General features: G+C 38.4%; 1 protein-coding gene across 1 annotated transcript in view; it reads right to left on the minus strand.

Moving 5' to 3' along the window:
- Positions 1–13729: 13729 nt before the first annotated feature.
- The window catches only part of galntl6 (polypeptide N-acetylgalactosaminyltransferase like 6), a 224590-nt gene continuing 213985 nt past the window's right edge, over positions 13730–24334 (minus strand). The window contains exons 11-13 of the mRNA XM_084106776.1: positions 18541–18657; positions 18183–18332; positions 13730–14530 (exon numbers count right to left, since the gene is read on the minus strand). Coding sequence (XP_083962902.1) covers positions 14363–14530; positions 18183–18332; positions 18541–18657 — 435 coding nt within the window. The 3' untranslated portion in view covers positions 13730–14362. The remainder of the gene's footprint in view (positions 14531–18182; positions 18333–18540; positions 18658–24334) is intronic.

A 24334-nucleotide genomic window follows, 5' to 3' on the forward strand; every position in this document is an offset into this window, starting at 1 on the left:
GAAGCAGCGGGTGTTTGCGGAAGTGAACGTGATGGCATGGAAGCGACGGATTCGGCTGGGAAATCTGTGTATAAATCCTCTGAAGACTCCGCTTTCTGCATGTTGTGGTCTGGTCTTCTGTCAGGGTTTACAGAGGAAGCAGACAAGATGGTAGGTTTAACTCTTTTAATTGCAGAATGAACGGAGAAGCAGGAAGATGGTGAGTAACAGCAACACAGAATAACAGTGAATGCTTAGCTGATTGGTAATGTCTCTCTATTTCTCTCTCTCGTAGTTGACCCAGGATGGAAGGCTGAAGAGGAAGGCAGGCTGGCAGAAGGAAGAGGCAGGCTGGCAGAAGGATGAGGATTCGCGTCAGGTAAGTATCCAGGTAGGTGTGTAGGGAGTCTGTGAGTCATGTAATGACGAGACCAGACAAGTGACTGCAGGGAGAGTGCACCTTATAAAGGGAGTGCTGGTGATGGGACACAGGTGACAGTGATTAGTAGTCCGGGGATAATGAACGGGTGACTGGATGAGAGGGCGGAGAAAGAGAATGAGTGGGCGGAGGTGATGATGAGCGTGGTGGTGGAGATGGAATCCTGACAGTTCTTGACCTGCAAAAAGCATTCGATACTGTGAACCACAAGATTTTGATTTCTAAATTACAGTGCATGGGTTTTAGTAACTCAGCACTCATATGGTTCACTTCTTACTTAACAGATAGGACTCAAGTCTGTGATGTTGAGGGGACCCTCTGATCCACAGAGTATAACATGCGGGGTGCCCCAAGGTTCAATCCTGGGGCCCCTGTTATTTTTAGTATATATAAATGACATATCAGCTGCGGTACGGTGCAAGTTGCTATTATATGCTGATGATTCTGCTTTACTTGTCCCAGGTTGTAATGTAAAAGACATCGAAAATACTCTTGCCAGAGCTTGAGTCTGTCAAGTAGACAATAAGCTCTCTATGCATCTGGGCAAGACTGAATCAATCCTGTTTGGTAAAAAAGGAAGTTGGCAAAATTAAATACTTTAAAGGTGATGTGTAATGGGTCTGAAATTGTATCCAGATCAAGTGTCACATATTTGGGTTTAACATTGGATCAATCACTTATAGGTGAACAACAAAAAAACAAAACACGTGTCCCGGACAAGCGTTAAAGGGGTCATAGACTGGATTATTTTATTATTTTATAATATTTCCTGGGGTGCCCTTATAATGTTAGTATAATTTCAACATAAAAAATTGTCATAATTTATAAATAAAAGGCATTTTTCCAAGCCTGATTTTAGCCTCTGATTTGAACACTCTGTTTTAAGGGGCGTGTCTGCTGTGAGACTTCAGTGTAAACGCCCACTGCTGTGATTGGCTGACATGTTTGCATATGAAATAGCTAGTATTACATGTGGAACTCTCTCTAAAACTTTAACTACGTTTTTACTATTACAGCTATCGAGATTAAAGAATCGTGAAAAGTATTGATCATAATGATCTATTCCCATCACATGAAAGGTTGCCTTGATGAGCACTGAGCAGATGACAGACAGTCTGTTGATCGCGTATAAAATTACACCTCTTTCACCAATAACAATGCAAAACGATGTAAATAAAGTAAGAGCTTCGATGTACTGTGCATTATAACTGCGTCATGATTTTGTGATGATTGATTTCAACAAGTCCAGATAAACTTGCGCTGTTTGATTGACAGCTTGGGCAATTGGAAAGGGAGCGTTCTTTGATCGCTTTCTTTATATAATTTAATCACAGTTTAATATAAGATTATTTTCATCCTACAAAGAGAAACGACGTGAAGTTGATTGTTTAGTCACTGCCTTGATTTACTGATGCATAAACAGTATTGAACGATATTTTGTGAGATAATCTGTCTGAATTTGAATAGTTACATCAGAAATCACTGATCACAGATCAGGCATTAGAAAAAAACATGACTACTTGTTTGTGGCGTTGCTGGCAGATCCATATCATACAAGTCTGTTAGCAAAGCCTCTGCTGAAATTTACCAAATAATCCACAGTGAAATACACAGAAAACAAATAATGCACTGCTGAGACATTCACATTGTTGGGAAAAAAAACCACTATGTAAAACCCTGGTTGTAGAGAGGGCCACCTGTGGGCTAATGCGTCCTTTTCCCTAGAGAAAAATATTGGGCAGTGGGTGTTCTCTTTTGAAGCAAAGAGGTCCATCTCCACTTGCCGGAAAGTGCTCTAGATCATGCAAACTGTCTGGGGTGGAGTCTCCATTCCCCCGTGGACGGTCCGTTCTTGGACAGAATATCTGCTCCCATATTCAAGGAGCCCTGCACATGTATCGCTTTTACTGAGCAAACAGATACAGGTGGGACGATTTCCAGGGGATCAGGGCTTTGGTACATTTGGTACATTGAGCCTTTGCCCCACACTCAAGGTTTTTTATTTGACTCGCTATAACAGCAGATATAGGTCTGGGCGCACATACAACTAGTGGCAAACACAATGCCTCCAACGCCCCGGAACCAAACAGGAGTTTAGTTAGACTCTAAGACCACCAAATTGGCCATGGAACGACCAATTACTTGGGTCGTAGATTAAGTGGCACGCAGGGTGAGGTCGGTCGTGCTGTGCAGCTCCTTGAAGGCCCCTGGGTCAAGACCACTCCATTGGGCAGAGAAGTTAGGCCTGATAAACTTGGAGGACCTCCAAAGTGTAAAGGACGCAACCAGCCTGGCCACTCGCGGCATACGCTCTGGCCACGAAAGCAGATGTCGCTCTGCACGGCCTTGTTGGGTAGTCAGCTTTGGTCTTCCAACCGAGGGCTGCGGCAGGGCTGCAGCAGGGCAGAGAAGAGCAGCGACGGCCTCCTCCAATAGGGGAAGTTTAGTGTAGCCCTTTTCCTCCACGCCGTCAACTGTGGTTAGGGCAGCTGAAGAGGTGTAATACAATTTTGTCAGTTCTTTGTGGAGAACTGCATTCTCAATGCAAATAATGCAATAATAAATATTCTTATTAGAAATAAAACTGCCTCATTTTTGAGCTGTGCATAACTGTAGCTGAATAGTTAGGCCTACTACGCTACTGTATTTTCATATTGGTTGTTTTGGTGGTACTTGGACAGCCGCATATTTTCTGAGGTACTTGGTGTAAAAAGTTTGAGAACCACTGTTCTAGAGGTTGTTTCACTCATGATATATAGTAGCAACAGCCAACAGGGAAGAAAGGACTAATATACTTCTGTTTCATGCCGACTTTAATTTTTGTGTTAACCTTATTGTTATTCCTCACTTAGGGATACACACGTGTGATCCTCATAACATTTTTTTTTTTAATGAACGTAGGCTATTATATTTTGTTTCAATAATATTTATTCTTTAGTAGTCAGATTTGTGCTATTTGGTGGGGAACATAAAAATAATGTTATTATTATTGTCAGTTCAGCTAGTTTGAACTTTGTTTTCGTTTGCAACATTTCTCCCTGCCTATTTCTCCCTGGCTTCTTTTTCTTGTCATTAGGCCTACTTGTTTTGTGTATAATGCTTTGGCAATATTGTGTGTAAACACAATCGTGCCACTATCAATATAAAGAACTTTTAATGGAAAAATAAATAATATGTCTGTATATCCCTATGCAAGCACTGTTTTTCCTAGTTGCTTTTAAGAGTGTTTTTTTTTTTTTTTTTCAGTGTAATGTCTTAATTTCTGGGATCAAAATTCTGTTATCCTTTACTCAAAACTTGAATTTATTTTTCTGTGCATAGAACATTGTGGCCAAAACTGTTTGGTTACCAACATTCTTCAAAATATCACATTTTGTATTCAGCAGAAAAAAGTAGTCATACAGGTTTGGAACGACATGATGATGAGTAAATGAATCATTTCCATTTTTGGGTGAACTATCCCTTTCAGTTGTTCTTTCATTCAGATCTTTCCGTCTCTTGGCAGTTCCTTGTTCTTCCGAGCGATGCTGTTTTTCCTGCTTTAACGAGGAATTTTTAATGTTTTTTAGCCATCTATTAAAGGATTTATGCTCACCGACAATATATTAAAATGAAATGTCCTCAGGTCATTTTTATTTCAATAGTTAGTTGTAGTAATCGTTTTCAAACACAAGATGTCGCCAAATCATCGCTTGCATGGGTATAACTCCCAAACTAATTGTTTTTACGCGAAAAAACTTCTGACAATGAATCACTATCTATTGTGTTCATGGGTTCAATATATATAACAGTAACACAAATATAATAGCACACATATATAATAAAAAATAGAGGGATCCAAATCTTGCTGTGGACAGTTCTTTGCAGTTCACTTAAAGAGCCTTCTTGTGTAACAAATAAATTAGCAAATTCATGTTCTCTCAGTTATCATGTCATGTAGGCTATAGGCCTATAATAATGTTATGAGCTGTCATGCTTGAAATGTAAATTTACAGTAGAAGGTTTTCAAGAACCAAACATCAGAACCAAATAAAATTTATCTGTAAGTTCACATACAAAATTTATAGCCTATTAAATCCCCATGCTGAAGTGGAAATTGTTTAACAAGCAGTTTTCTCTTTTGTGTTGACATGTCCTGAAACAGAAAGCTTGGGACTAATAAAGTTAGTTATTGTTATGGAAACCAGAGACAGTGCACTGAGACACACCTCCTGAAACTTTGACTGTTAAACCGGGACATCTTGTCATCCTGCCTTTCCCTGATTTGTAAGGGCATGTTAAAGTCTGTCAGATTGGTGTATTCCAGTTTCACTCTGACAGCTTATTAAAACACATCATCTGTCAGTCATTCATGCTCTGTATTAAATGGTAATGTCTATAGTTTATGTATTATGTGCTCTGAATGCATCGCAAACCACTGAGGTTTGGATGGTTTGAATCATTACATACTGTCACATTCACCGTCTGTCTTCCTCATCTGTGTGTGCACTACACTTCCCATCATCCTCCTTGGCACACCTGCACTCTATCAGCCATCATCATCACCTGCACTCCCTCGTTAACAAAGCCCTATTTATTCAGCACTCTCCCTTCACTCCTCGTCTGGTCTCGTCAATACAAGACACACAGACTCCCTTCCTTCAAGACTTACCTGAAAACCTACCTGAGACGATCCTCATCAGCATGTCTACGTCCATCTTCTGAGCCTTCATCTTCATCATCTGCAAAGAGAAAGAGAGACTTGATTATCATTCAGCTAAGCTTCCATTGTTTATCTAATTTCGGTTTACTCACTATTCATCTTTGGATCCGATCCATTCTGCTAAATAAACACATTAAACTTACCATCTCGTCTGTTCCCTGTGTGAATCGTGACACATAGGGCCTACATCCTGTTAGCTGGTATTATATTGATCATTAGAAGAAAAGTTTATTGAGCAGCAAATCAGCATGTTAGAATTATTTCTGAAGGATCATGTGAAACTGAAAACTGGAATAATGGCTACTGAAAATTTTACAATATTAACCCTTTCACGCATAGTGGTCACTACAGTGGACAGCTATTAAAAAAACATTTTCTTGAATTTGCGCGGGTTTTTATGGCAAAGTTGCACATCATCCTCTTCATTGGACCCTAGTGCATCATCCTATAAATTGCAACCAAGTGGCAAGCTGTTGTGTTTTGATTTTTTTTTTTTTTTTTTTTTTCTCCAAACCAAGATGGCCAAGGGTCAGTCAGACATGCCAAGTTGCTCCGGAATATCCACCCATTCCTTCTATCCTAGGAGACTCTTGTAGGTAAAAAAAATATTGCAGCATCAAGCAATATCTAATGAGTCATAACACAGTAAAATTTTCCAAGTTTTGATTTTAGATTGAGAGAAAACTCTGATTAATCACATGTCCACTGTAGTGGACGTCATGCATCAACTGCTATATTTCAGCTACAATTCATAATTATAATGTGAATATTGTTTTTAAAACTTAAAACTTAAAAACTTAATCTGCAGTGACTTTTTTTACTGTAAATAAATGTATTTGTATTATTATAATGTAATTTTCATTGACATCGAAAAAAGTCATGTGATTACATAATGTATGACACTTGTAATGCATTACTTTACTTGTTAGATCAAAAAGTAATCTGGTTTCGTAATGCACGTTATTGTAATGCGTTTTTTTACTCATAACATCAAAACGTAATCTGATTACGTAATGCATGTTACTTGTAATGCGTTTCTTTACTCATAACATCAAAAAGTAATCTGATTATGTATTGCATGTTACAATACATTACTCGTAACATAAAAAACAAATCTGATTAGGTAATGCATGTTACTTGTAACACATTACTTTACTTGTAACATCAAAAAAGTAATCTGAATGCGTTATGCATGTTACTTGTAATGCATTACCCCCAACACTGATCATTTCAGATGAAATTGAAAAAACGTATCGCTAGGGTTTCTCTGAGGAGGGCTATGATAGAAATGTGCATGTTCATCTTGAACATAATCAGAATTAGTAGTAGTAGTAAAATCTTTATTTGTCCCTTTACAGGGCAATTTAAGTAGCTTCAACCTCACAAACATCCAAATTTTTATAAAACAGAAAACATCACAAACATTACGAAAACATCACAAACCCCGGGCATTTATAATGATTCTTCATATAGCTACTATTAAAATTCACGGTACCTTTATCTTTGTTTCAAATAAGTATTTACACTCCTTTATTGGAACTTAAAATAATTAATTAGCTGAATTATCAGCTAATAAGGGTAAATCTCCATACTCTGGTGCACTGGAGGGAGCATCTGTGTGGTTTCCACAGTTGTACCTTGACAGACTGTAGAAAATTCTGATGGAATCACATCCTCATGTTCTGATATCAAAGATACGCGAAGTGCAACTTGTATGAAGTTGTATGAAGCCTTTGCAATATTTCGCATTTATATTTTTTGTATATATTTTATAGTTTTCACATGATTTGATATAATTGTATTGATTAGTTTGTTAAATTCACATACTTTATCTGTTTGATTATTGTCTTATATTTAATACAGTATATCTTCACTTTAAACCATAACCGCATGCTGTCCACTCAAGTGGACATCTGAAGATCTCTTTGAAAAATGTGTAAAAAAATAAAATAAAAATCAATTCTTGTTTTTCATGCCCTAAGAGCAATAAAAACACATAGGAAAAATAAATCCTGACTGAGGTTATCATAATTCATGCATGAAAGGGTTAATGTTTTATATTTAAGATCAAATAAATGCAGCGTTCTTAAGCATAACATACTTCTTTAAAAGTAAACATATTTTAAATAAACATTAAAAATATTACAGAATCCAAACTTTTGAACAGTAGTTAAAAATTACTATAAGCCACTATAATTATAATTGTTTCATAAAACCAATAGAAGTTTATGGTATGTTCTCATTAACCTTAGTTTATGTGTGAGAAAGATTCTTCTGAACAGCAGGATTGTGTGTATCATGATAGACCACAACAATATTACACACATGTAAACATTTTTAGTTAATAATTAAGTCCAGAGTGCAAAATCCAGATCTGAAGCTATAGAGGGAGCTTGACGTCATATGCACATATCTCTTTGTTCCACACTTTTAAGTGACTTACACTTTACAGTGCATTTACATATGATGTAAAAATAATGTTAAATTGTTAACATTAAGTAGGCCTGGCTATCGTTAAAACATAAAACATAAAAAAAAAAAAACATAAGACAGAAGGAAAAACTCGCACTGAACAAATCTTTGTAATAATCATTGATCTGTAACGTTAAACTTGACTGTCTCAGTGATAAATCACTTGCAGTGAGATAAGAAAATATTTGTAGGAGATGAGCTCCCCCTAGTGTTCAAGATTGAGAACACAGACTTCAGATTTCCAGTAGGATGCTTTATCGCCAGATAAAACTTTCAGGACGTTTTTACTTTCTACTCATATCAGCGATTGATCCAGCAGGCCAGTAAGTCCTCTCTCAGTCAGACTATAACAAAATACCATATCAAATGAGAATTATGTTGTTGCATAAAATGTTCTGAAAATATTAACACACATTTTTAGACAGACACGGGGGCCCGTTCCCCCAGCCAACAATTGAACATTTCCGCCATTACTGGAAAAGGTGGTTCATTTAAAAAACAGATAAGATAGATGTGTCAATGTGGTTTTATTATGTTCAGTTCACTTGTTCATACAATTTCTTTCAAATTTCGTCTTTATCATTGGAATTAAAATGCAATTGGACTGAACCATACAACCACAAATGAATCTGTAAAATACAACCGACTTAAAACCATATTTACTGAGGTGTAGCACTTGTGACAACTTCCCCATTTTACTATAGCCTTATAATTTATAAAGACAATTGTTCAGAACCTTTAAAGCACCTTACAGCAATACACACACAAATAACAGTGGTATTACTGTGGCTGTACCTGTACATATTTGCTGTTTATTTATGGTAAAGAAATATACAAATTCAATATTTAAAAAAAAATATGATCTGCTAAGTATTTAGCCTGTGTTTGAATTGTTCTTGTAACCATCCTCGTGAAGCATTACTATATGAATGAATATTAGTACTATTTTTTTTTTAATTATTATTTTAATGTTCCTTGAGGTTCACTTATAATGTTGATTTGTATATATGTTGATATAATGTTGATAATGTATAATGTTTTGCACAAAACAACAACAACACTATATATATATATATATATATATATATATATATATATATATATATATATATATATATATATATATGTGTGTGTGTATATCATTGATAAATAGTTTACTTACGATTTGTGATGCAGCTGCTATCAGATCCAATACTGTTGGCTGCTTCATCTTTCAACAAAAGTTTCTTTGCGAACCCTCCTTTACACTGTGCCTCAATTGCAAAGCAAAATGCTTTGAACAAACATACGTATAGCCTAATCCTCTTATGCCATCCAAAATGGAATTACAATAAACCATCCACTTTTTTCCGACGCTGGGATCCTTCTGAAGTCTGTACAGAGACTTCTTTCACTCTTCCTTTTGTCCTGTTGTCAACAGACACAAGTGCGTGGAGTAACCCTTATGTCAGAAACTGAATATGCATCTGTTTACTGTATCCTGTATACTGTGTAGATTATAATGGGTTCTATTTGCTTTTGACGCGAGGGCCGGCCCGTGGCATAGGCGACATACATACAGGAGGACACTGCACGAGAGGCAGGTCCGGTTCTACGCTGGTGCTAGATGGTGCTATAATCACAATCCTCAAACTAAAGCAAGAGCACCCTCAGGTGTAGACAGCTTCATTGTTTATAACGGAGCTAGATCACAATGAACTGAGTCTGAGATAAGTGACAGCTTTTTAGTGATTTTAAATGTTATGCCAAATAACATCTTTTTAGTAGCCTACATCAATGAAAGAAAAAAGAAAAGAAAAGAAAAACTTAAGTTGACAATATGTTGACCTTATTTAGTTTAGTTTAGTTGTAGGCTACTTTATTGTCCAGCCTTGGCTGAAAATTGGTCTTTGGTCTCGCCATACAATCAACAGTACACAACATCCACAATACCTACAACATCCACTTCAACATAATAAGCTAAAATATTCACATTTCCTACCCCTTATTCAGAAGACCTATTGCATTTGGTACAAAAGTTTGTTTGTAGGCTATTGCTTTAGTTGCTTTTGGTATAACGACGACGAGATGGTTAATAATTCAAAGACATGATTCAGAGGGTGTGTTGTGTCTCTCGTAATAGCCAAATCTTTTCTCTGAACAGCAATATAATTGATCGACAGACATTTGCTCGACAGACTTTTGCTCTTGTAATTCTTGTTTAATTTTACTTTATTCACAGATGTTATTCATCTGAACCACACAGTTATATTATACCCTAAAACACTCTCAACTTAACTGATATAAAACCTACAGAAAATTCTCGCAGTTTCCTTAACAGGAATAACCCCTGACTTGCTTTCTTATAGATAAGACCCACATTATCAGAAACATTTAATTTACAGTCAATCATAAATCCCAAATACTTAAGTCTTCACAATTTCAACAGGTTGATCACATAACATTATTTCTGTTAGGGGTTCTGGATGGTTTAAAACCAATTCTGTAGTCTTACTGACATTTCTCAATAAAGAACTCACTTTACACCATTTTTCTAGTTTTAACACCTGCTCCTCATACTCAGAATTTACAGTCTTTCCATAAAAGTGTGACAAGTGCCATGTCATCAGCATATTTATATAATTTAAAATTCTCACTCTGCATTTCTTATTTAATTTGTATCAACAGAGAACAACAGAGGTGCCCCAGTATTGATAAGCATAATATCTGAGCACAAACGTAAAAAAAATCGTAAAAGAAATTGACGTTCTAAAAGTAAATGTATCTGCATAGAATTAAAGGCAGAGGTATAGTAAATAAAAAGAGCACGCACATAAGCCTTTGCTTGTTGTAAATGGGTAGCAATTGACCTATGGCTAAGCCACGCCCCCAAACGCGATGAGCCAATCACAGTGCGCATAGCTAACCCATACACTCGGACATTCTCTGCTTCCACGTCCATTGAAATGCATTGCAGTTAGTCAGTTTTCATTCGTTTTTATATGTTTTTTCTTGTCATTTTAAGTTTAAAATGGTCAAACGGTGTGCATGGAGTACATGCAACTCCGACACTAGGTATCCTGAGAGACTGGGCGACAGTGTGTATTTTTTACCCTTTCCCAAGCCACATTTCAACCGAGATAAGTGTCTGCTCTGGATTAAGTTATGCGGTAACGTTAGACCACAACAACAACTAAATGCAATTAAACAAGGATGTCTACATCTGTTCTAAGGTAAGTCAACAACGTATTTGAACGTTATCTTTAACATCTCTAACATAACGTTAGCCTAGCTTCTAGCTGCGTTGTAGCTGCGTAGCCAGACACAATGTTGTGTTTTACACAAATATAAGTAGGCTAAACACTTTGCAGTTGTAATGATGTCCTGTATGAACAAAATGGAGTATGTTTTTATGTTTCCACTGTTCGATCGCGCCCGCGCCTCTCTCTCTCTCTGATACACACACTCATCCAGCATTGCAATCTTGACATCGCAGACTGTTCATTATGCTGCGTTCACACCAAACGCAAATAGAGCGTCAAATTCGCTCGTATCGCATCTAGTTCGACGCTTAAACATTTTGAATCCATTCACGCGTCCAAAGCGAATAGGACGCGCGTATAAAGCGAGCGTTTAAAGCGAAATAGCACCAAACTATAACATGTAAGTTACACTGTGACCTGTAAATCTTTGTCTGGAGCTGAAGCTTTTCATCGACCTTCTCAACAATGAAATTATTAATATAACCCTCCAATGTATAGTTAAGGCCCTTTTGGTGACTTCGAGATGATATATAATCTTTCTGTTTCCAAAAATCATCAATTGCCTCCTGTGAAATGTCTCCTAATGTGACGGCTGTCACAGCGCCTATTACCGAATGTTGACTGTTTGTCCGAGTGAGTGGAGGGGGCGCAGTGTTGCCAACTATTTTCAAAGGAAAGTAGCTAACGCCTCCCCTAAAAGTCGCTAAATGTCGCTAGATGACGTCATACGTCAATTAGCATATTCATGACGTCATCGCGGCGTACTTGCGTTCTGCCTGCCTAATGTTTTTTCTCGTTAAAGGAGAAGTTCACTTTCAAAAAAACTTTTGCTGATAATTTACTCACCCCCATGTCATCCAAGATGTCCATGTCTTTCTTTCTTCAGTCGCAAAGAAATTAAGGTTTTTGATGAAAACATTCCAGGATTTCCCCCCATGTAATGGATTCTATTGGGACCCAAACGGTAGAAGGTCCAAATGACAGTTTAAGTGCAGCTTCAAAGGGCTTTAAACGATACCAGACGATGAATAAGGGTCTTATCTAGCGAAACGATCGGTCATTTCCAAAATAAATAAAAAAGTTTAAGTTTTATAAGCACAAATGTTCGCCTTGCTCTGTTCTGTGATGCGCGTTCGTGACGTCACGTAATACGCAATTACGTTGAAAAGGTCACGCTTGACGTGTTTACAAATGTGCGGAAGGAGGACCATATACACATTTTCAAATGTATTTGTGTCAGTTTATCGTTTAAAATGCCCATTTCGTGTGCGTATCCTGGGTGTTTTAATATTAAAAAGCCAAAAAGAACATTTTCTTCAGGACAGAAATTTTTCAAGCGTGACCTTTTCAACGTAATTGCGTATTACGTGACGTCACGAACGCGCATCACAGAACAGAGCAAGGCGAACATTTGTGCTTATAAAACTTAAACTTTTTTATTTATTTTGGAAATGACCGATCGTTTCGCTAGATAAGACCCTTATTCATCGTCTGGTATCGTTTAAAGCCCTTTGAAGCTGCACTTAAACTGTCATTTGGACCTTCTACCGTTTGGGTCCCAATAGAATCCATTACATGGGAGGAAATCCTGGAATGTTTTCATCAAAAACCTTAATTTCTTTGCGACTGAAGAAAGAAAGACATGGACATCTTGGATGACATGGGGGTGAGTAAATTATCAGCAAAAGTTTTTTTGAAAGTGAACTTCTCCTTTAAAATCATGCTCACATACTGTGTTTTTATATAACATACTATACTATAATATAATATAACATAATATAATATAGCCGAATGTCCAATAAAGCTGTTCTCATTTACTATATTTTTTTGTCAGACAATAGAACCGAGTAGCTGAATGACTATTTTTTTATATGTGTAAAATTATCTGAAGAGAGAGTTCGGGAACTGAGTGAACTAAAGCATTGTGATAGTGAGTATTACAAGTGATAAGCACAAGTAATAAAATAAAATGGTCAAACTAAATTCTTTAAATATAAAACAAAAGATAAGTGATAAGTCCGTGGAAACAACACTGCTCATTCACGTCTGTTCCGTGCTGCTGCTCCTCTCTCAGCCATTCACTGAACAGGGTAGACGCAGAGAGAGGTGTGTGGCGGCAAGGAGAACGCAAACCTCGCGCTCGCAGGACTGTGCTGGCAACATTTGGAGGTTACTGATGTTTGTCCAAAAAGTAGCTAGATTTGTCGCTAGTCGCTTTTTTGAAAAAATGTCGCTAAAGGGGTCTGAAAAGTCGCTAAAAATAGCGACAAAGGCGCTAAGTTGGCAACACTGAGGGGGCGTGGCTTAGCCATAGGTCAATTGTATCAACCATATTGAGCGTTGCATCCTCTGTCCCTCTTCTATCTAATTGCTCTGATATATATGGCTTAAGATGATAACTAATTAACCTTTCCATACATTTAGCAAGTATTGATGTCAAGGCCACCGGACGAAAGTCTTCAAGATTTTTAGCTCCCACTTTTTTTACGAAGTGGCCATATAAATGATAACCTCCACGTATTTGGTACAACATGTACATCTAAATAAAACAGAAATCATTTTGTTAAAGGGTCAGTTAGTTCATTTACACAAGTCTTAAGGCCATCTGGACCCAGTGCTTTATCTATCTATCTATCTATCTGTCTATCTATCTGTCTATCTATCTGTCTATCTATCTATCTATCTATCTATCTATCTATCTATCTATCTATCTATCTATCTATCTATCTATCTATCTATCTATCTATCTATCTATCTATCTATCTATCTATCTATCCATATCTTCTGCAGATGGCTCAACACCAGAGGGAGACAAACCATCACTTTTGAGATAAGACAGTAAGCATGATATCATCCATCAACATGACAAAAGACACACAGGCAAGGCAACAAACATCCACTCATTTTCTGATTTATTTATAGACGAGAAACTCTGTAACAAGATAGATTCCATTGAAAAAGTCAAATATTTCATTGAATTAGCTCACTGCCTCAACCCAAGTTTGACTCTACATGTACAAGAGATGATAAAACAGAGTCAATTCACATAAATTAAATCTGGAAAGGCACCAAATAAATACAAATAAATATGCATTTGAAACGATCCCAGAAAAAAATAAATAGCAATACAAAAAACAAAAAAAAACTCTTTCCAGTTTCTGGTTTTGTACAAATCCACCATGCAATCTTCAAGGACTGATACAGAACATTCTTTCATTGGACTCCACTTCCAAAGTCCTAAAGCTGCTCTGTTTTTCAATGTATATGAAGCAACTGAGGGCCCAAGTTAGACCCCTACGAGAGAGTCGGGCTGTCCGTATTCTCCTCGACCAGCAAGGTGCTCATTGTGGATGCGTTTCCACCAGCCTCATGTCTCTCGTTGTTTCTAGTCCCCTCATTCAGACTGCTGCAGAACCTTGAGAGGGACCCAGAGCCAGACAGTAAGAACATCCAGGCCCACATTTAGGATTGTGGGAGGTGTGTGAATGTGTGGAAGCCAGCTGATTGGCTTGACCACAACCCCAGGTCCTATGAGCTAGAGGCGCTGTTGAATTTGTCCAGAACGGTGGCGTTGACTTTCTGGAAGATCCACTGTTGTGTTTCAGACTCGGGGTCGCACTTGTTCATGAAAATCCGCTTATCACCCGGGCTACAGTCTATGCAACCGCTGCTCACCAGGTGGTACAAAGATTTATCCTGGAGCAAGAAGAAGATAAAAAAGAGAGAAGGAGGGTGAAATAAAAATAAATAAACAAGAAACAGTGACTGCGTCAGAGGTCTAATCCTGCAATCTCCCTCTAGCCTTCAGTCGGATTACAGGAGTGGAACTGAAGAACCAAACATGGAATGCACTAATCAGAAAAGCGGACTTTATTTCTTGGCTTTTTTGACATTGAGAAATGATGTACAGGAAGGGCGGTAGGTTGCAGGGGCGTTTTCTCAGAGGATGCCAAGGGAGGCAGTGTCTCCTCAGATAATATCCACTGTACATAAATAAAACAATGCAAATATTATGAAATAATTATGGCATTAAAACTGTGTATAAATCACTTTTTTTTAAGTGACACAGCGACAACAGTGGTTAAAGTTACAGCGTGAGGCAGCGTCTCTCTTCCCTCCACCGATCCCATTGAGTTTTAACAGACCCCCTAGAGCGTGCAATGGGTTTGGTGGGGGGTAGTTGAGAATAAATGGAGAAAAGTCACATGAGAGCCTCCATCACATTTTGATTGGCCTATTATGTTGTTCAAACGATAAATTCCTATTGGCCTATCACTTTAAGCAATAACTTTTGTGTGCATTCCACATCTGCACATCGGTCTGACTCTGAATGAATAATTATATTGGTGTTAATGTAAAGACTAATTAAAAAGTAAGTAAAAAACTCACCCACGTAGTTATCACCTATTTTTTGTCGTCAAAACCAAACTTGAAATGACTTTGAAAAACAATGGAATAGTAGCGGAGTGGAATGGAAAAAACACGTTCTGTGTAAACAGGCCCTTAGTAATGTTTATTTAACCTGGAAATGTGTCAACATTAAGTTTAACTGGAACATTCATTTACATTGGATTACAATTAAGCATTAAAAACAACGATGACTTTGCCTCATGATTTCAAAACACCACACAACGGTAGGTACACTCTCAGAAAAAATGGTACAAAAGCTGTCACTGGGACGGTACCCTTAAAAAGATTAAATAGTTTTTTCACTGCATCGTACGGTTCGGTATGGCTCGACAAGGCTCACTTTGAGGTGCTTTTCCACTGTATGGTACCGCTCGGTACGGCTCGCTTCGCCTCGCTCTAAGTGGTACCACCTCTGTTGAGGTTCCAACTTAGCGTGCCGTACCAATACTAAAATGAGATGTGAAAACACTACAGACCACTGATTGGTCAGAGAGAATCGTCACTACCAGCGTCACTGGATTTGCACCACGAGACACCAAACCCGATAGATTTAAATAGTCAGCAACAGCCACCGCAGTGTTATTTCTTCACACATTTTTTTAAACGACTTGCTAGAAAAAATAAAAAAAAGAAACTTGAAAAAAGAAATGGCTGAATCGTTGTGACTGGTCAGACGAGGTGTAGACGTTCTAGACGTAGACGGAGCAGATCCAGCGAGAGGATGGGGTGACGATCAGTCTATAATCCCACCCACTTTGAAGCGGTACTAAACTGCAGTGGAAAAGTAAACCGAGCCAAAGCGAGCCGAGCCGAGTCATACTAGGCAGTGGAAAAGCGAAGTGAGCCGAGCCGAGCCGTACCATGCACTGGAAAAGCACCATAATATGTACCATTTAGGTACTAATATGTAAAATTTTGGTACCAGTATGTACCTTTGAGGTACAAATTAATACCTTTTGAAAGGGTACCGCCCCAGTGACGGCTTTTGTACCTTTTTTTTCTGAGAGTGGAAAGAAAATGAGGAAGGTGAAAGGTAAATAAAAGTGAAAGAATGGGGGATTCATCATCAATCTCCTATCAAAAAGTGGAAGACAACAAAGAAAGTCTCCACTTGGAAGTGTTCTCCACAGCACACAGGGCATGTATATTTTTGCGCTAGAAACTACTGAGTATGCCAAACAGAGCCGGTGAAAAAATAGAGGATGTGTCCCTAAGGGAGTGATCAGGCTGAGCAGAGGAGGGACATGCCTTCGGGCTTTCGGCTCCAGTTCTGTGCTGCTCTCCCCTGGGTTGATTTACTGTTCTCTGCGCCTCAGGCAGCTCCACTTCCAGGTACCACCTTTTCCTTTCAACTGTATAGTTCCCCTCTATATAGTGCCGTCATTGACCTATCCTGCAATGACAGTGATTTCTTTGCTTGACACCTTAAAGCCCTTGTGCGAGACGGAATATCTCAGTTTAGGCTCATAGTACCTCGCTAGAGGGCTAGAAAAACTGTGCTTCTGTATTAGGCTCTGTCGTTCGTGATGGGCCCAGAGCGATAGGTATTAGTCCACAGGGGCTTCTGTAACAAGGTGTACGTTCGGTCCCACCGCTGCTCTGTTGCTGTAGATATACTTTATTGACCTCTTAAAGAAGATGTGAAGAGGGAATATGGGGGAAGGCAGGTGCAGCTTTTCCGTAGAGATGGTATGAAAATGTATGAAGAGATATGAAAACGTAACACCTGGGTGTAAAACATTACTCATGCTGACTGTAATGGATTTTATCTCAATAACGTCATGCCCTCTTGCATTCCGTCAGTTGTCTGTGTTATATTTAAATAGTTTTATAGCCAAATATTTTTTCTTACATTCTTTTTCTTAGAACATAATGTATATATGAACACACGCACGCACGCACACACACACACACACACACACTCATTCTGTATGATTTATAAGCTTGTTTACCCATGGGGACCTCAATTTAGGTCCCCACTGTGACACAAGTCTCCATGAGTCTGTGTGCATTCAGGTTGAAGTCCCCACCAGGATATAAAAACATGAACACACACATACACACACACACACACACACGGTTTTCGAAAGTTATAAAATAATTTAAAAAATTTTCATCAATTTCACTGGCCACAGTTTTGACATCAAAACCATGGGGAAAAACTGCCATATAGATGTTTTTTATATTATAAAAAACTCATAATTTGGCAGCAGATGTATTAGGCTGCTGTCACTTTAAGATCTGACGCATGGATCCATTCTACTGTTACACATGCTTTTTTTTCTCTACTGTTTACATTCACTTAAAACATAACTGACTGTGTTTAGTCGAATACTCGCAAAGGCCTTTCATTTTTACATCATTTTGTTTGTATTTTATTTTATGTGACAGTTTAAGCGCAATAAGTAGCGAAAAAAACAAACCTACATTTAGCACTGAGAGGCAGCTTTATGTGCACGCACTTTGGGTGTGAGCACAAAATCTGCGGAATGAGTAAAATTATGGGCAATATGCGCAATCCCACGCCGAAAATCATGCTCTGTAATACCAGCGATATTCTTCTGGAGCAAATGAAAGGAGTGATTGAGGGAAGGTGGATTTGTGTGTCAACTCGCTGTCTGAGAGATCACGAGAGAGCGAGAAAGCGCAGCTGGTATCGTGTATCTATAATGTGGAAAATTTGTATTGGAAGCGTTTCAGTCAAATATAAAATTCAACCCGTCAAACTGGCTAGTAGGAGTGAAACCTCAGACAAACCTTGACCCCTTGGCACAAACCTGTAATAGGCACAGGCAAGTTTTGAAGAAGCTACTTGAAAGAAGTTAAAACATAAGATAGTTTTGATATGCTTTTGGTCACTACATACAGTAGTTCCTCAAACTTTTGTGCTATTTCATAAGAATGATTGACTGGTAGTGTATCTGTATTACTGCATTACCTTCCTGTAGCTCCAGTGCTGGTTGCCTTTCATACCATGGCAGTCATACAGGGTGATGGGGCTGTTCTGACTTATAGCATCGAAGCAGAATTTTCTGGTGTGCAGGGGATCTCCAGGCCTGATGTCCTCTCTCCAGCCAAACGTGAAAATCTAACCACCACAGGGAACAGCAATACTCTCAGTCTCAAAAAAGACTGTCAAGGAATACGCGTCATATCATGATTTCATTTCATCAAAGAATCAGTTCCTTTTTTAGGGAGTTACTTAAGAAACTACACTTAAATAGTCATCCATCTATTGCTGTTCACATTATTCCAACATGTCTGATACTAATCAGTACTGAGTAATGTGGCCTTACCTGCTCATGTGCCCATGTTCGCTCTGCGCCCTCTTTTAAACAACTGTCCAGACGCAGTTCAGTGCCAGTGGAGCCATGTTTAGAATCGATGCACAAACCAGATGCCACATTACGGATCTGCGGACAGAGAAATAGATTTGTTGAGTGACACCTTTTGCACAAGGATTTAACAAAGTTAGCCTTAGCATTCCCTGAGGAAATCTAGCATAATGTATTCCATGTTTTTCCAGGCTGGTTAGTGCTGGTATAGTGCTGTTCTAGTTGGTGGACCAAAGTCATGCTGTTCTCAAGCAAAACTGAACTGGAGTTGCTGGTCCACCAGCATTCCCACTTCCCATGCTGGTGTCCAGCAAACCTGCAACCAGCATCCCATGCTGGTTCCCAGCATGAAAGACATACCTTATGCTGGTGAACAGCAATGCTGGATTTTTCAGCAGGGTTGTCAGTGTATATAACAAGATACAAGAACAAGGCATCTGAGATCAAAAGGGTTGTAAGATAGATATATACATATATGCATAAGCTCCACTCCACATAGCCAGCAACTCCAAATACACAAAGCACATTGGAAACTCAACTTAAAATTGATTTCAATTAAGGAAACATTTTATTTTATTTTATATTTTATTTTACTTTACTTTATTTTATTTTATTTTTTGATTAACATGGACATTGCACATTAATAAACCTTCCTGTAAATGTATTAGCCCCAAAGGCTATTTTTTATCTGTAGTCCCTGGACAGAATGTTATATGTCAACCTAAAACAAATATGGTTAAAATACATAACACAATCCATAAATCCATCTATCAATAAAAATAAACCACAAACAAACATAAAAGAACAATACCAAGAAGAAATATCAACAATGACAGAAGCAATGAGAACATGAGAGGAATACTCTAATAAGCAATTAGTTCAATAATAATAAGGACATGTTCTGCTGGTATTTGCCCTGCCAACATTTTAGGCCCACCACAAAAACATTAATGTTCAACATAAATGTGTCAGAAATATTTATATTTTGTCATACAATTTCAAGTACATTTTTATTTATTTTTATTTTTCAATAATAGCAGAAAATTATCCAGTAATAAGTCCATGACATGCTTTTGGGGAAAGAAATGCCAAACGTGAAAATGTAAAAAAAAGAAAAAAAGAAAGAAACAAATGTAAGATATACTGACCTGATGGACCTTATAATATATTCTCTGTCAACAAATTTTGGTTGAGATTTGATAGTTCTGTGGATATTAACATCGAAATGATGCCACATAATGAATAGAGAATGTCAAATGCATCTGCAAATTTTTCAGCCTGGTCTCATTAGAAAACCGTACCAGTGGCAACATTTTTGCAAAGTACGTTGCGTCGTGCACGTTTCGTGACAGTTTCAAAGTGAAATGTCCAGCGAGTGGCGCTAAAAGCATGTAAATTTTTTTCCGGAACAGATGAACATGAATATGGCAACGTTTTATTACGTTGAAGTTTGTACGTATCACTGCAGTTCTGAATTGAAATGTCGATTTAGTGGCGCTAAAAGCTTAATGCTCCATTTTAATATAATGTACACCTACACTAAACCCTAAACCTACCCGATAGTGTTAAGAAAAGCAAATGTGACATAAAAAGGCACTCATTTTAGCTAGTTTTTGAGCTGTTTTATCGTGACTCGTCTTTAACGGGATTCGTCCCCGAGCTCTCCGCATCACAAGTACAATTCTTTACCAGCTGAGCAATCGAGCATAATCTGTATAATTCCATAATCCATAATCTGCCCCTGTAATCATAATTGTGTGTGAAAACAATTAAAAGCTGTTTTGCTGCCTCCGGTGTTCATTTGTTAGAAACTGCAGTGATATGTACCTGATTGTACATATTTTGTACATACCTACAGAGGTAGGCCTACGTATTTCCTATGAGACCAGGTTGAATTTTTTTATTTTTTTTAATAGTTACACGAGTTTCTTGAGAGCACAGGAAAGCAGGATTTCCCGACCATAACAATCATGCTTAATGACCTCTACGGTGCTCACGGTGTGTATTGAAGGTAATAGAATGTTAGCCAAAAGTTTTACTTCTTCCCCAACTGTGCGGTCAAGTATAATGTGACCCCTGGTCTGCAATCTGTTCAAGTGCTAAATCGGACAATTTAAATAATGATTCATTCAAAATACACCTGTTCACAAAGACTTGTGCACTTTCCCCATTGCATGAATTCTAGAGAGTTCCGCTGCCCCTTGTCCTTCCATTTTTCTCTTTTTTTTCCTTTTTTTGATTAGCTGTCCAGGTTGTCTAATTTCCTTTAAGGCATTCAGGTGTACCGACTGTTGTCACAGTGCAGCTCAATAATGCATGAGCGGCTGGAGCCACTGCCTCCTGAGCAGACACAGAGGAGTGGGCAGCAGTTCTGGGCCAATTCTGCTCACTTATTCACCTCACTAGGGAGACATAAGGGGACTAGGGCTTGGGGCAAGGTCATACACACACACACACACACACGCGCACACACACACACACACGCACAAAAAGGAGGCCTGACAAAGAGGATGAACAGTGGTGGAACACATTATGCTGTGCAGCATGCACAAAGCAAAAGCTTCCACTGCCGAAACTGTGCACTGCATACCAAGGCCATCAGAGGAAACATTACAGAGTGTTTGTTGAAGCCCGTTTCCTCAAATATGTTTTCTCACGCTCATGAGTCCTGAACGATTGAGGTGAGGGATTTAAGGTTTTTGAGATCTTGGCAAGCCATGACTGTTGAAAGTAATTGGAAATCAGTTAGTAGGCTGCAAAAATCAACATGAAGTTCTGCTCGATGCGTTCTGCTCTGTGAATGCAAGACCTAAAGCAGATTTTTCTTGTTGGTGACAAGATGCATTTGCTGCTTCTCACAGTCTGAAAGACAGAAATTCACTCGAAATGTTGGAATAAATTTAAACCTAGGTTGAAAACTAATGCAATCAATACAGTTTCTACGGCAGATGGACGCAACAAGCTTTCCGGGGCGGGTGAGGACATCAGAATAAAAATGTCCTAACTCAGACGGTGGTCTTTATTGCAGTTCAGGTCAACACTTTACTGTGTAATATTTACGGGAAAGGAAATGGTGCACCCTATTTGAGCTGTGATTTCTTTTCAAATGAGCTGGATTGGAGAATCGAGTGAGGACGAGCTTGACAAATGGAACAAAATGAATGCGAAAAGCAAGGTCACACCAAGCTCTGCCTTGCCGATTTATTCTTAAAAGCTTATCCCCCCCCCCCCCCCCCGAAGTTATAAAAAGAAAACATGTTTAATTCATTTTCTTGTCTATTAGCAGCTCCTCGCTCTCTTTTGGACCTTCCTTGCGCCTGCCATCATGTGATGTTTTCAGGATGAATTATTTGACTTGTTCAACACGGTAACAAAGACATGCATTAGAATCTAATTTTCTGCGTTTGCAGCCAATTTACTACCAAACCACATTTTTGTGAAGTCAGAGCAACTATAAATGTGTTCCAATATGTTTTAAGAAGCTCAAAGCATGTTTGTTGTGGATTTTCCAAAGCCTCTGTTCTCTTCATTTCTTTTCTAAAGTATTCTGGAATTTAGCAGGAGGTTGTGCTGATTAGAAAGAAACCGCAAGAACATTTCCTCTCGCATCATTTTAAGCGCTACTAAAGGGCTCAATCATCAGTACTTACTACCTGTTCATGGTGTAGCTTTTTTTTTTCGATGCAGAAAAAAATAAATTCATTGATTCAGCTATGATTTATAATATTTATACCACAAAATAAATAAATAAATGAATGCACTTTTCTAGGTTACACTAGAAGAGTGCATGTAATCACAAGCTCTTTAGAGGTAAATACAGCAGAATCAGACCAAATCAGCATGGGTCTCTCCTCTCTTCTTCCTCTCAATCCACAGGGGGGGAGGGGGTACTCTAAAATGGGCCTGAAAACTGCATTTATACCGTAACAGCCTTTGGCAGCAATGGCTGTGAGCATAAAAGTGGCTGAAAAGTCTGCTGATTGCATTATTTAAAGTATTTGAGTGTATTGAAGAGGCAATGAAACAGCTGTGGGGGAGAGAGAGAGAGCATATATGTGTGAAGGTGGGCGAGTGGTAAATGGTTGACAGCCTGCTTACCCATTTCACCGCCCTGTCAGCTGGAGGTCATGCCGACGGTGACCCCTGTCCTTTGCTGAAAATGCCGACAAGAACCCGTTTAATTCCTTAGCTACCCCTCTCCCTCTCTTTCATGGTCCATGGGGGTGGCTTCAAAAGTCCAATGAGGCTCTTTTATTGTGCAATACATCAGGCGGGGTGACAGGTGGCCAGAGCGGGGTGTATGAAGCTATCAGGTTGACAGTCAAATTACTATCATTTCGCTTCAGGAAAGAAGATATTTACCGTACATAAATTTCACCCGAGCAGGTTCCCCGGCTGCATGCCGCACAGCGCTTTTTTTTTAACCATCAATTTTATGCCGCTAATGCAGAAAAAGCCAATAAGTGAAAGGGAAGGGATGTTGTTTTACTAATGGAATTTTTTTTTTCATTGCTCCGCTGAAACAATTGAAACAAAAGTGCTGTTTCTATTACTACCTTAGTTGGATTCGGATGGACGGATGTGCTTTACGGTAAGCGTCAGCCCTCCAATTAATTTGGAAGTGAAATTAATTACATTTGTAAATTATTACTTGCCATTTCTGACACATCACAGTAGGGGACTGAAAAAAGAGGAGATGGTGTTCCCCGGGGGGATTCATTAAGGCATGATGTCTGTGAGGTACATCATTCAGCAGTGATTAAAAAGGCCCATCAAAATGCACAAGATGGGAATCACTCCATGCATATTAAATACCCCCCACTATGACAGACATGCCAGACCCACAGATGGAGAGAAATGACAGGCCCATCTCTCCATGCATGTTCCCAAGAACCACTGTTCTGGCACAGCAAACCCGAATGATAATGAATAACCCGAATAGCCTGTCTGCCTGGATCAGCTTGAGTAATAAATGTATAACACATCTTCTGTTTATTTATGGATTAGGAAGCAGTGATGCAAACAATAGTTATGTTGTGATGTCGCTGTATATTAGACAGCGCAGTTTTAGGTGAGGACTGGCCGCCTGCTTGTCTTTGGCGAAAAATGTGTTATATCTCACCCGGCAGTGCTTCTCATAAATCAAATAATATTTCCGCATAACCTCTCTGTCATATGCACGCACGCACACACACACACACACACACTTATACCTGTTCTGGCATCTATGCTCTGTCTCACAGGATGTATTGACGATCGTGTCGTCTTTAGCGTGTAACTCAAATAAAGTAAGTGTGGAAAAGTTATGTGCCCAATTTATGGGTAAACAAAGAGATGTAAGGGGTGTCAAAACTGACTGGTAACTGAAAGATTCAGGTAGAAACCTCCATTGTACTACTGAGCACAAGTGGACCCGTAATAACTGTAAGTTACTTATAATAAAAGTGTACTGTTAATATATCCAATAGCTAAATGAATGTCAGGTTTCTTGAATGCAGTCATTTTTCAAAATACATACAATTTAAGGTATGCATTATATATAAATGTGATCATATCCATCCTTCCATCAAGTATATACGCAAGTGTTCAAAAGTTTGGTGTCAGTAAAACTTTGTTTTAAAGAAAATAAATACTTTTCATTCAGCAATTTTGTAATTTTTTGTAATTTTGTATTAAATTAAAAAGTGACAGTTATGATTTACATTTTTAGAAAGATATATACTTTTTTTTTAAATGCTGTTCTTTTTAACTTTCT

This window comes from Abramis brama (genome assembly GCF_963993115.1).
Source record: "Abramis brama genome assembly, chromosome: 2".
NCBI classification, from domain to species: domain Eukaryota; kingdom Metazoa; phylum Chordata; class Actinopteri; order Cypriniformes; family Leuciscidae; genus Abramis; species Abramis brama.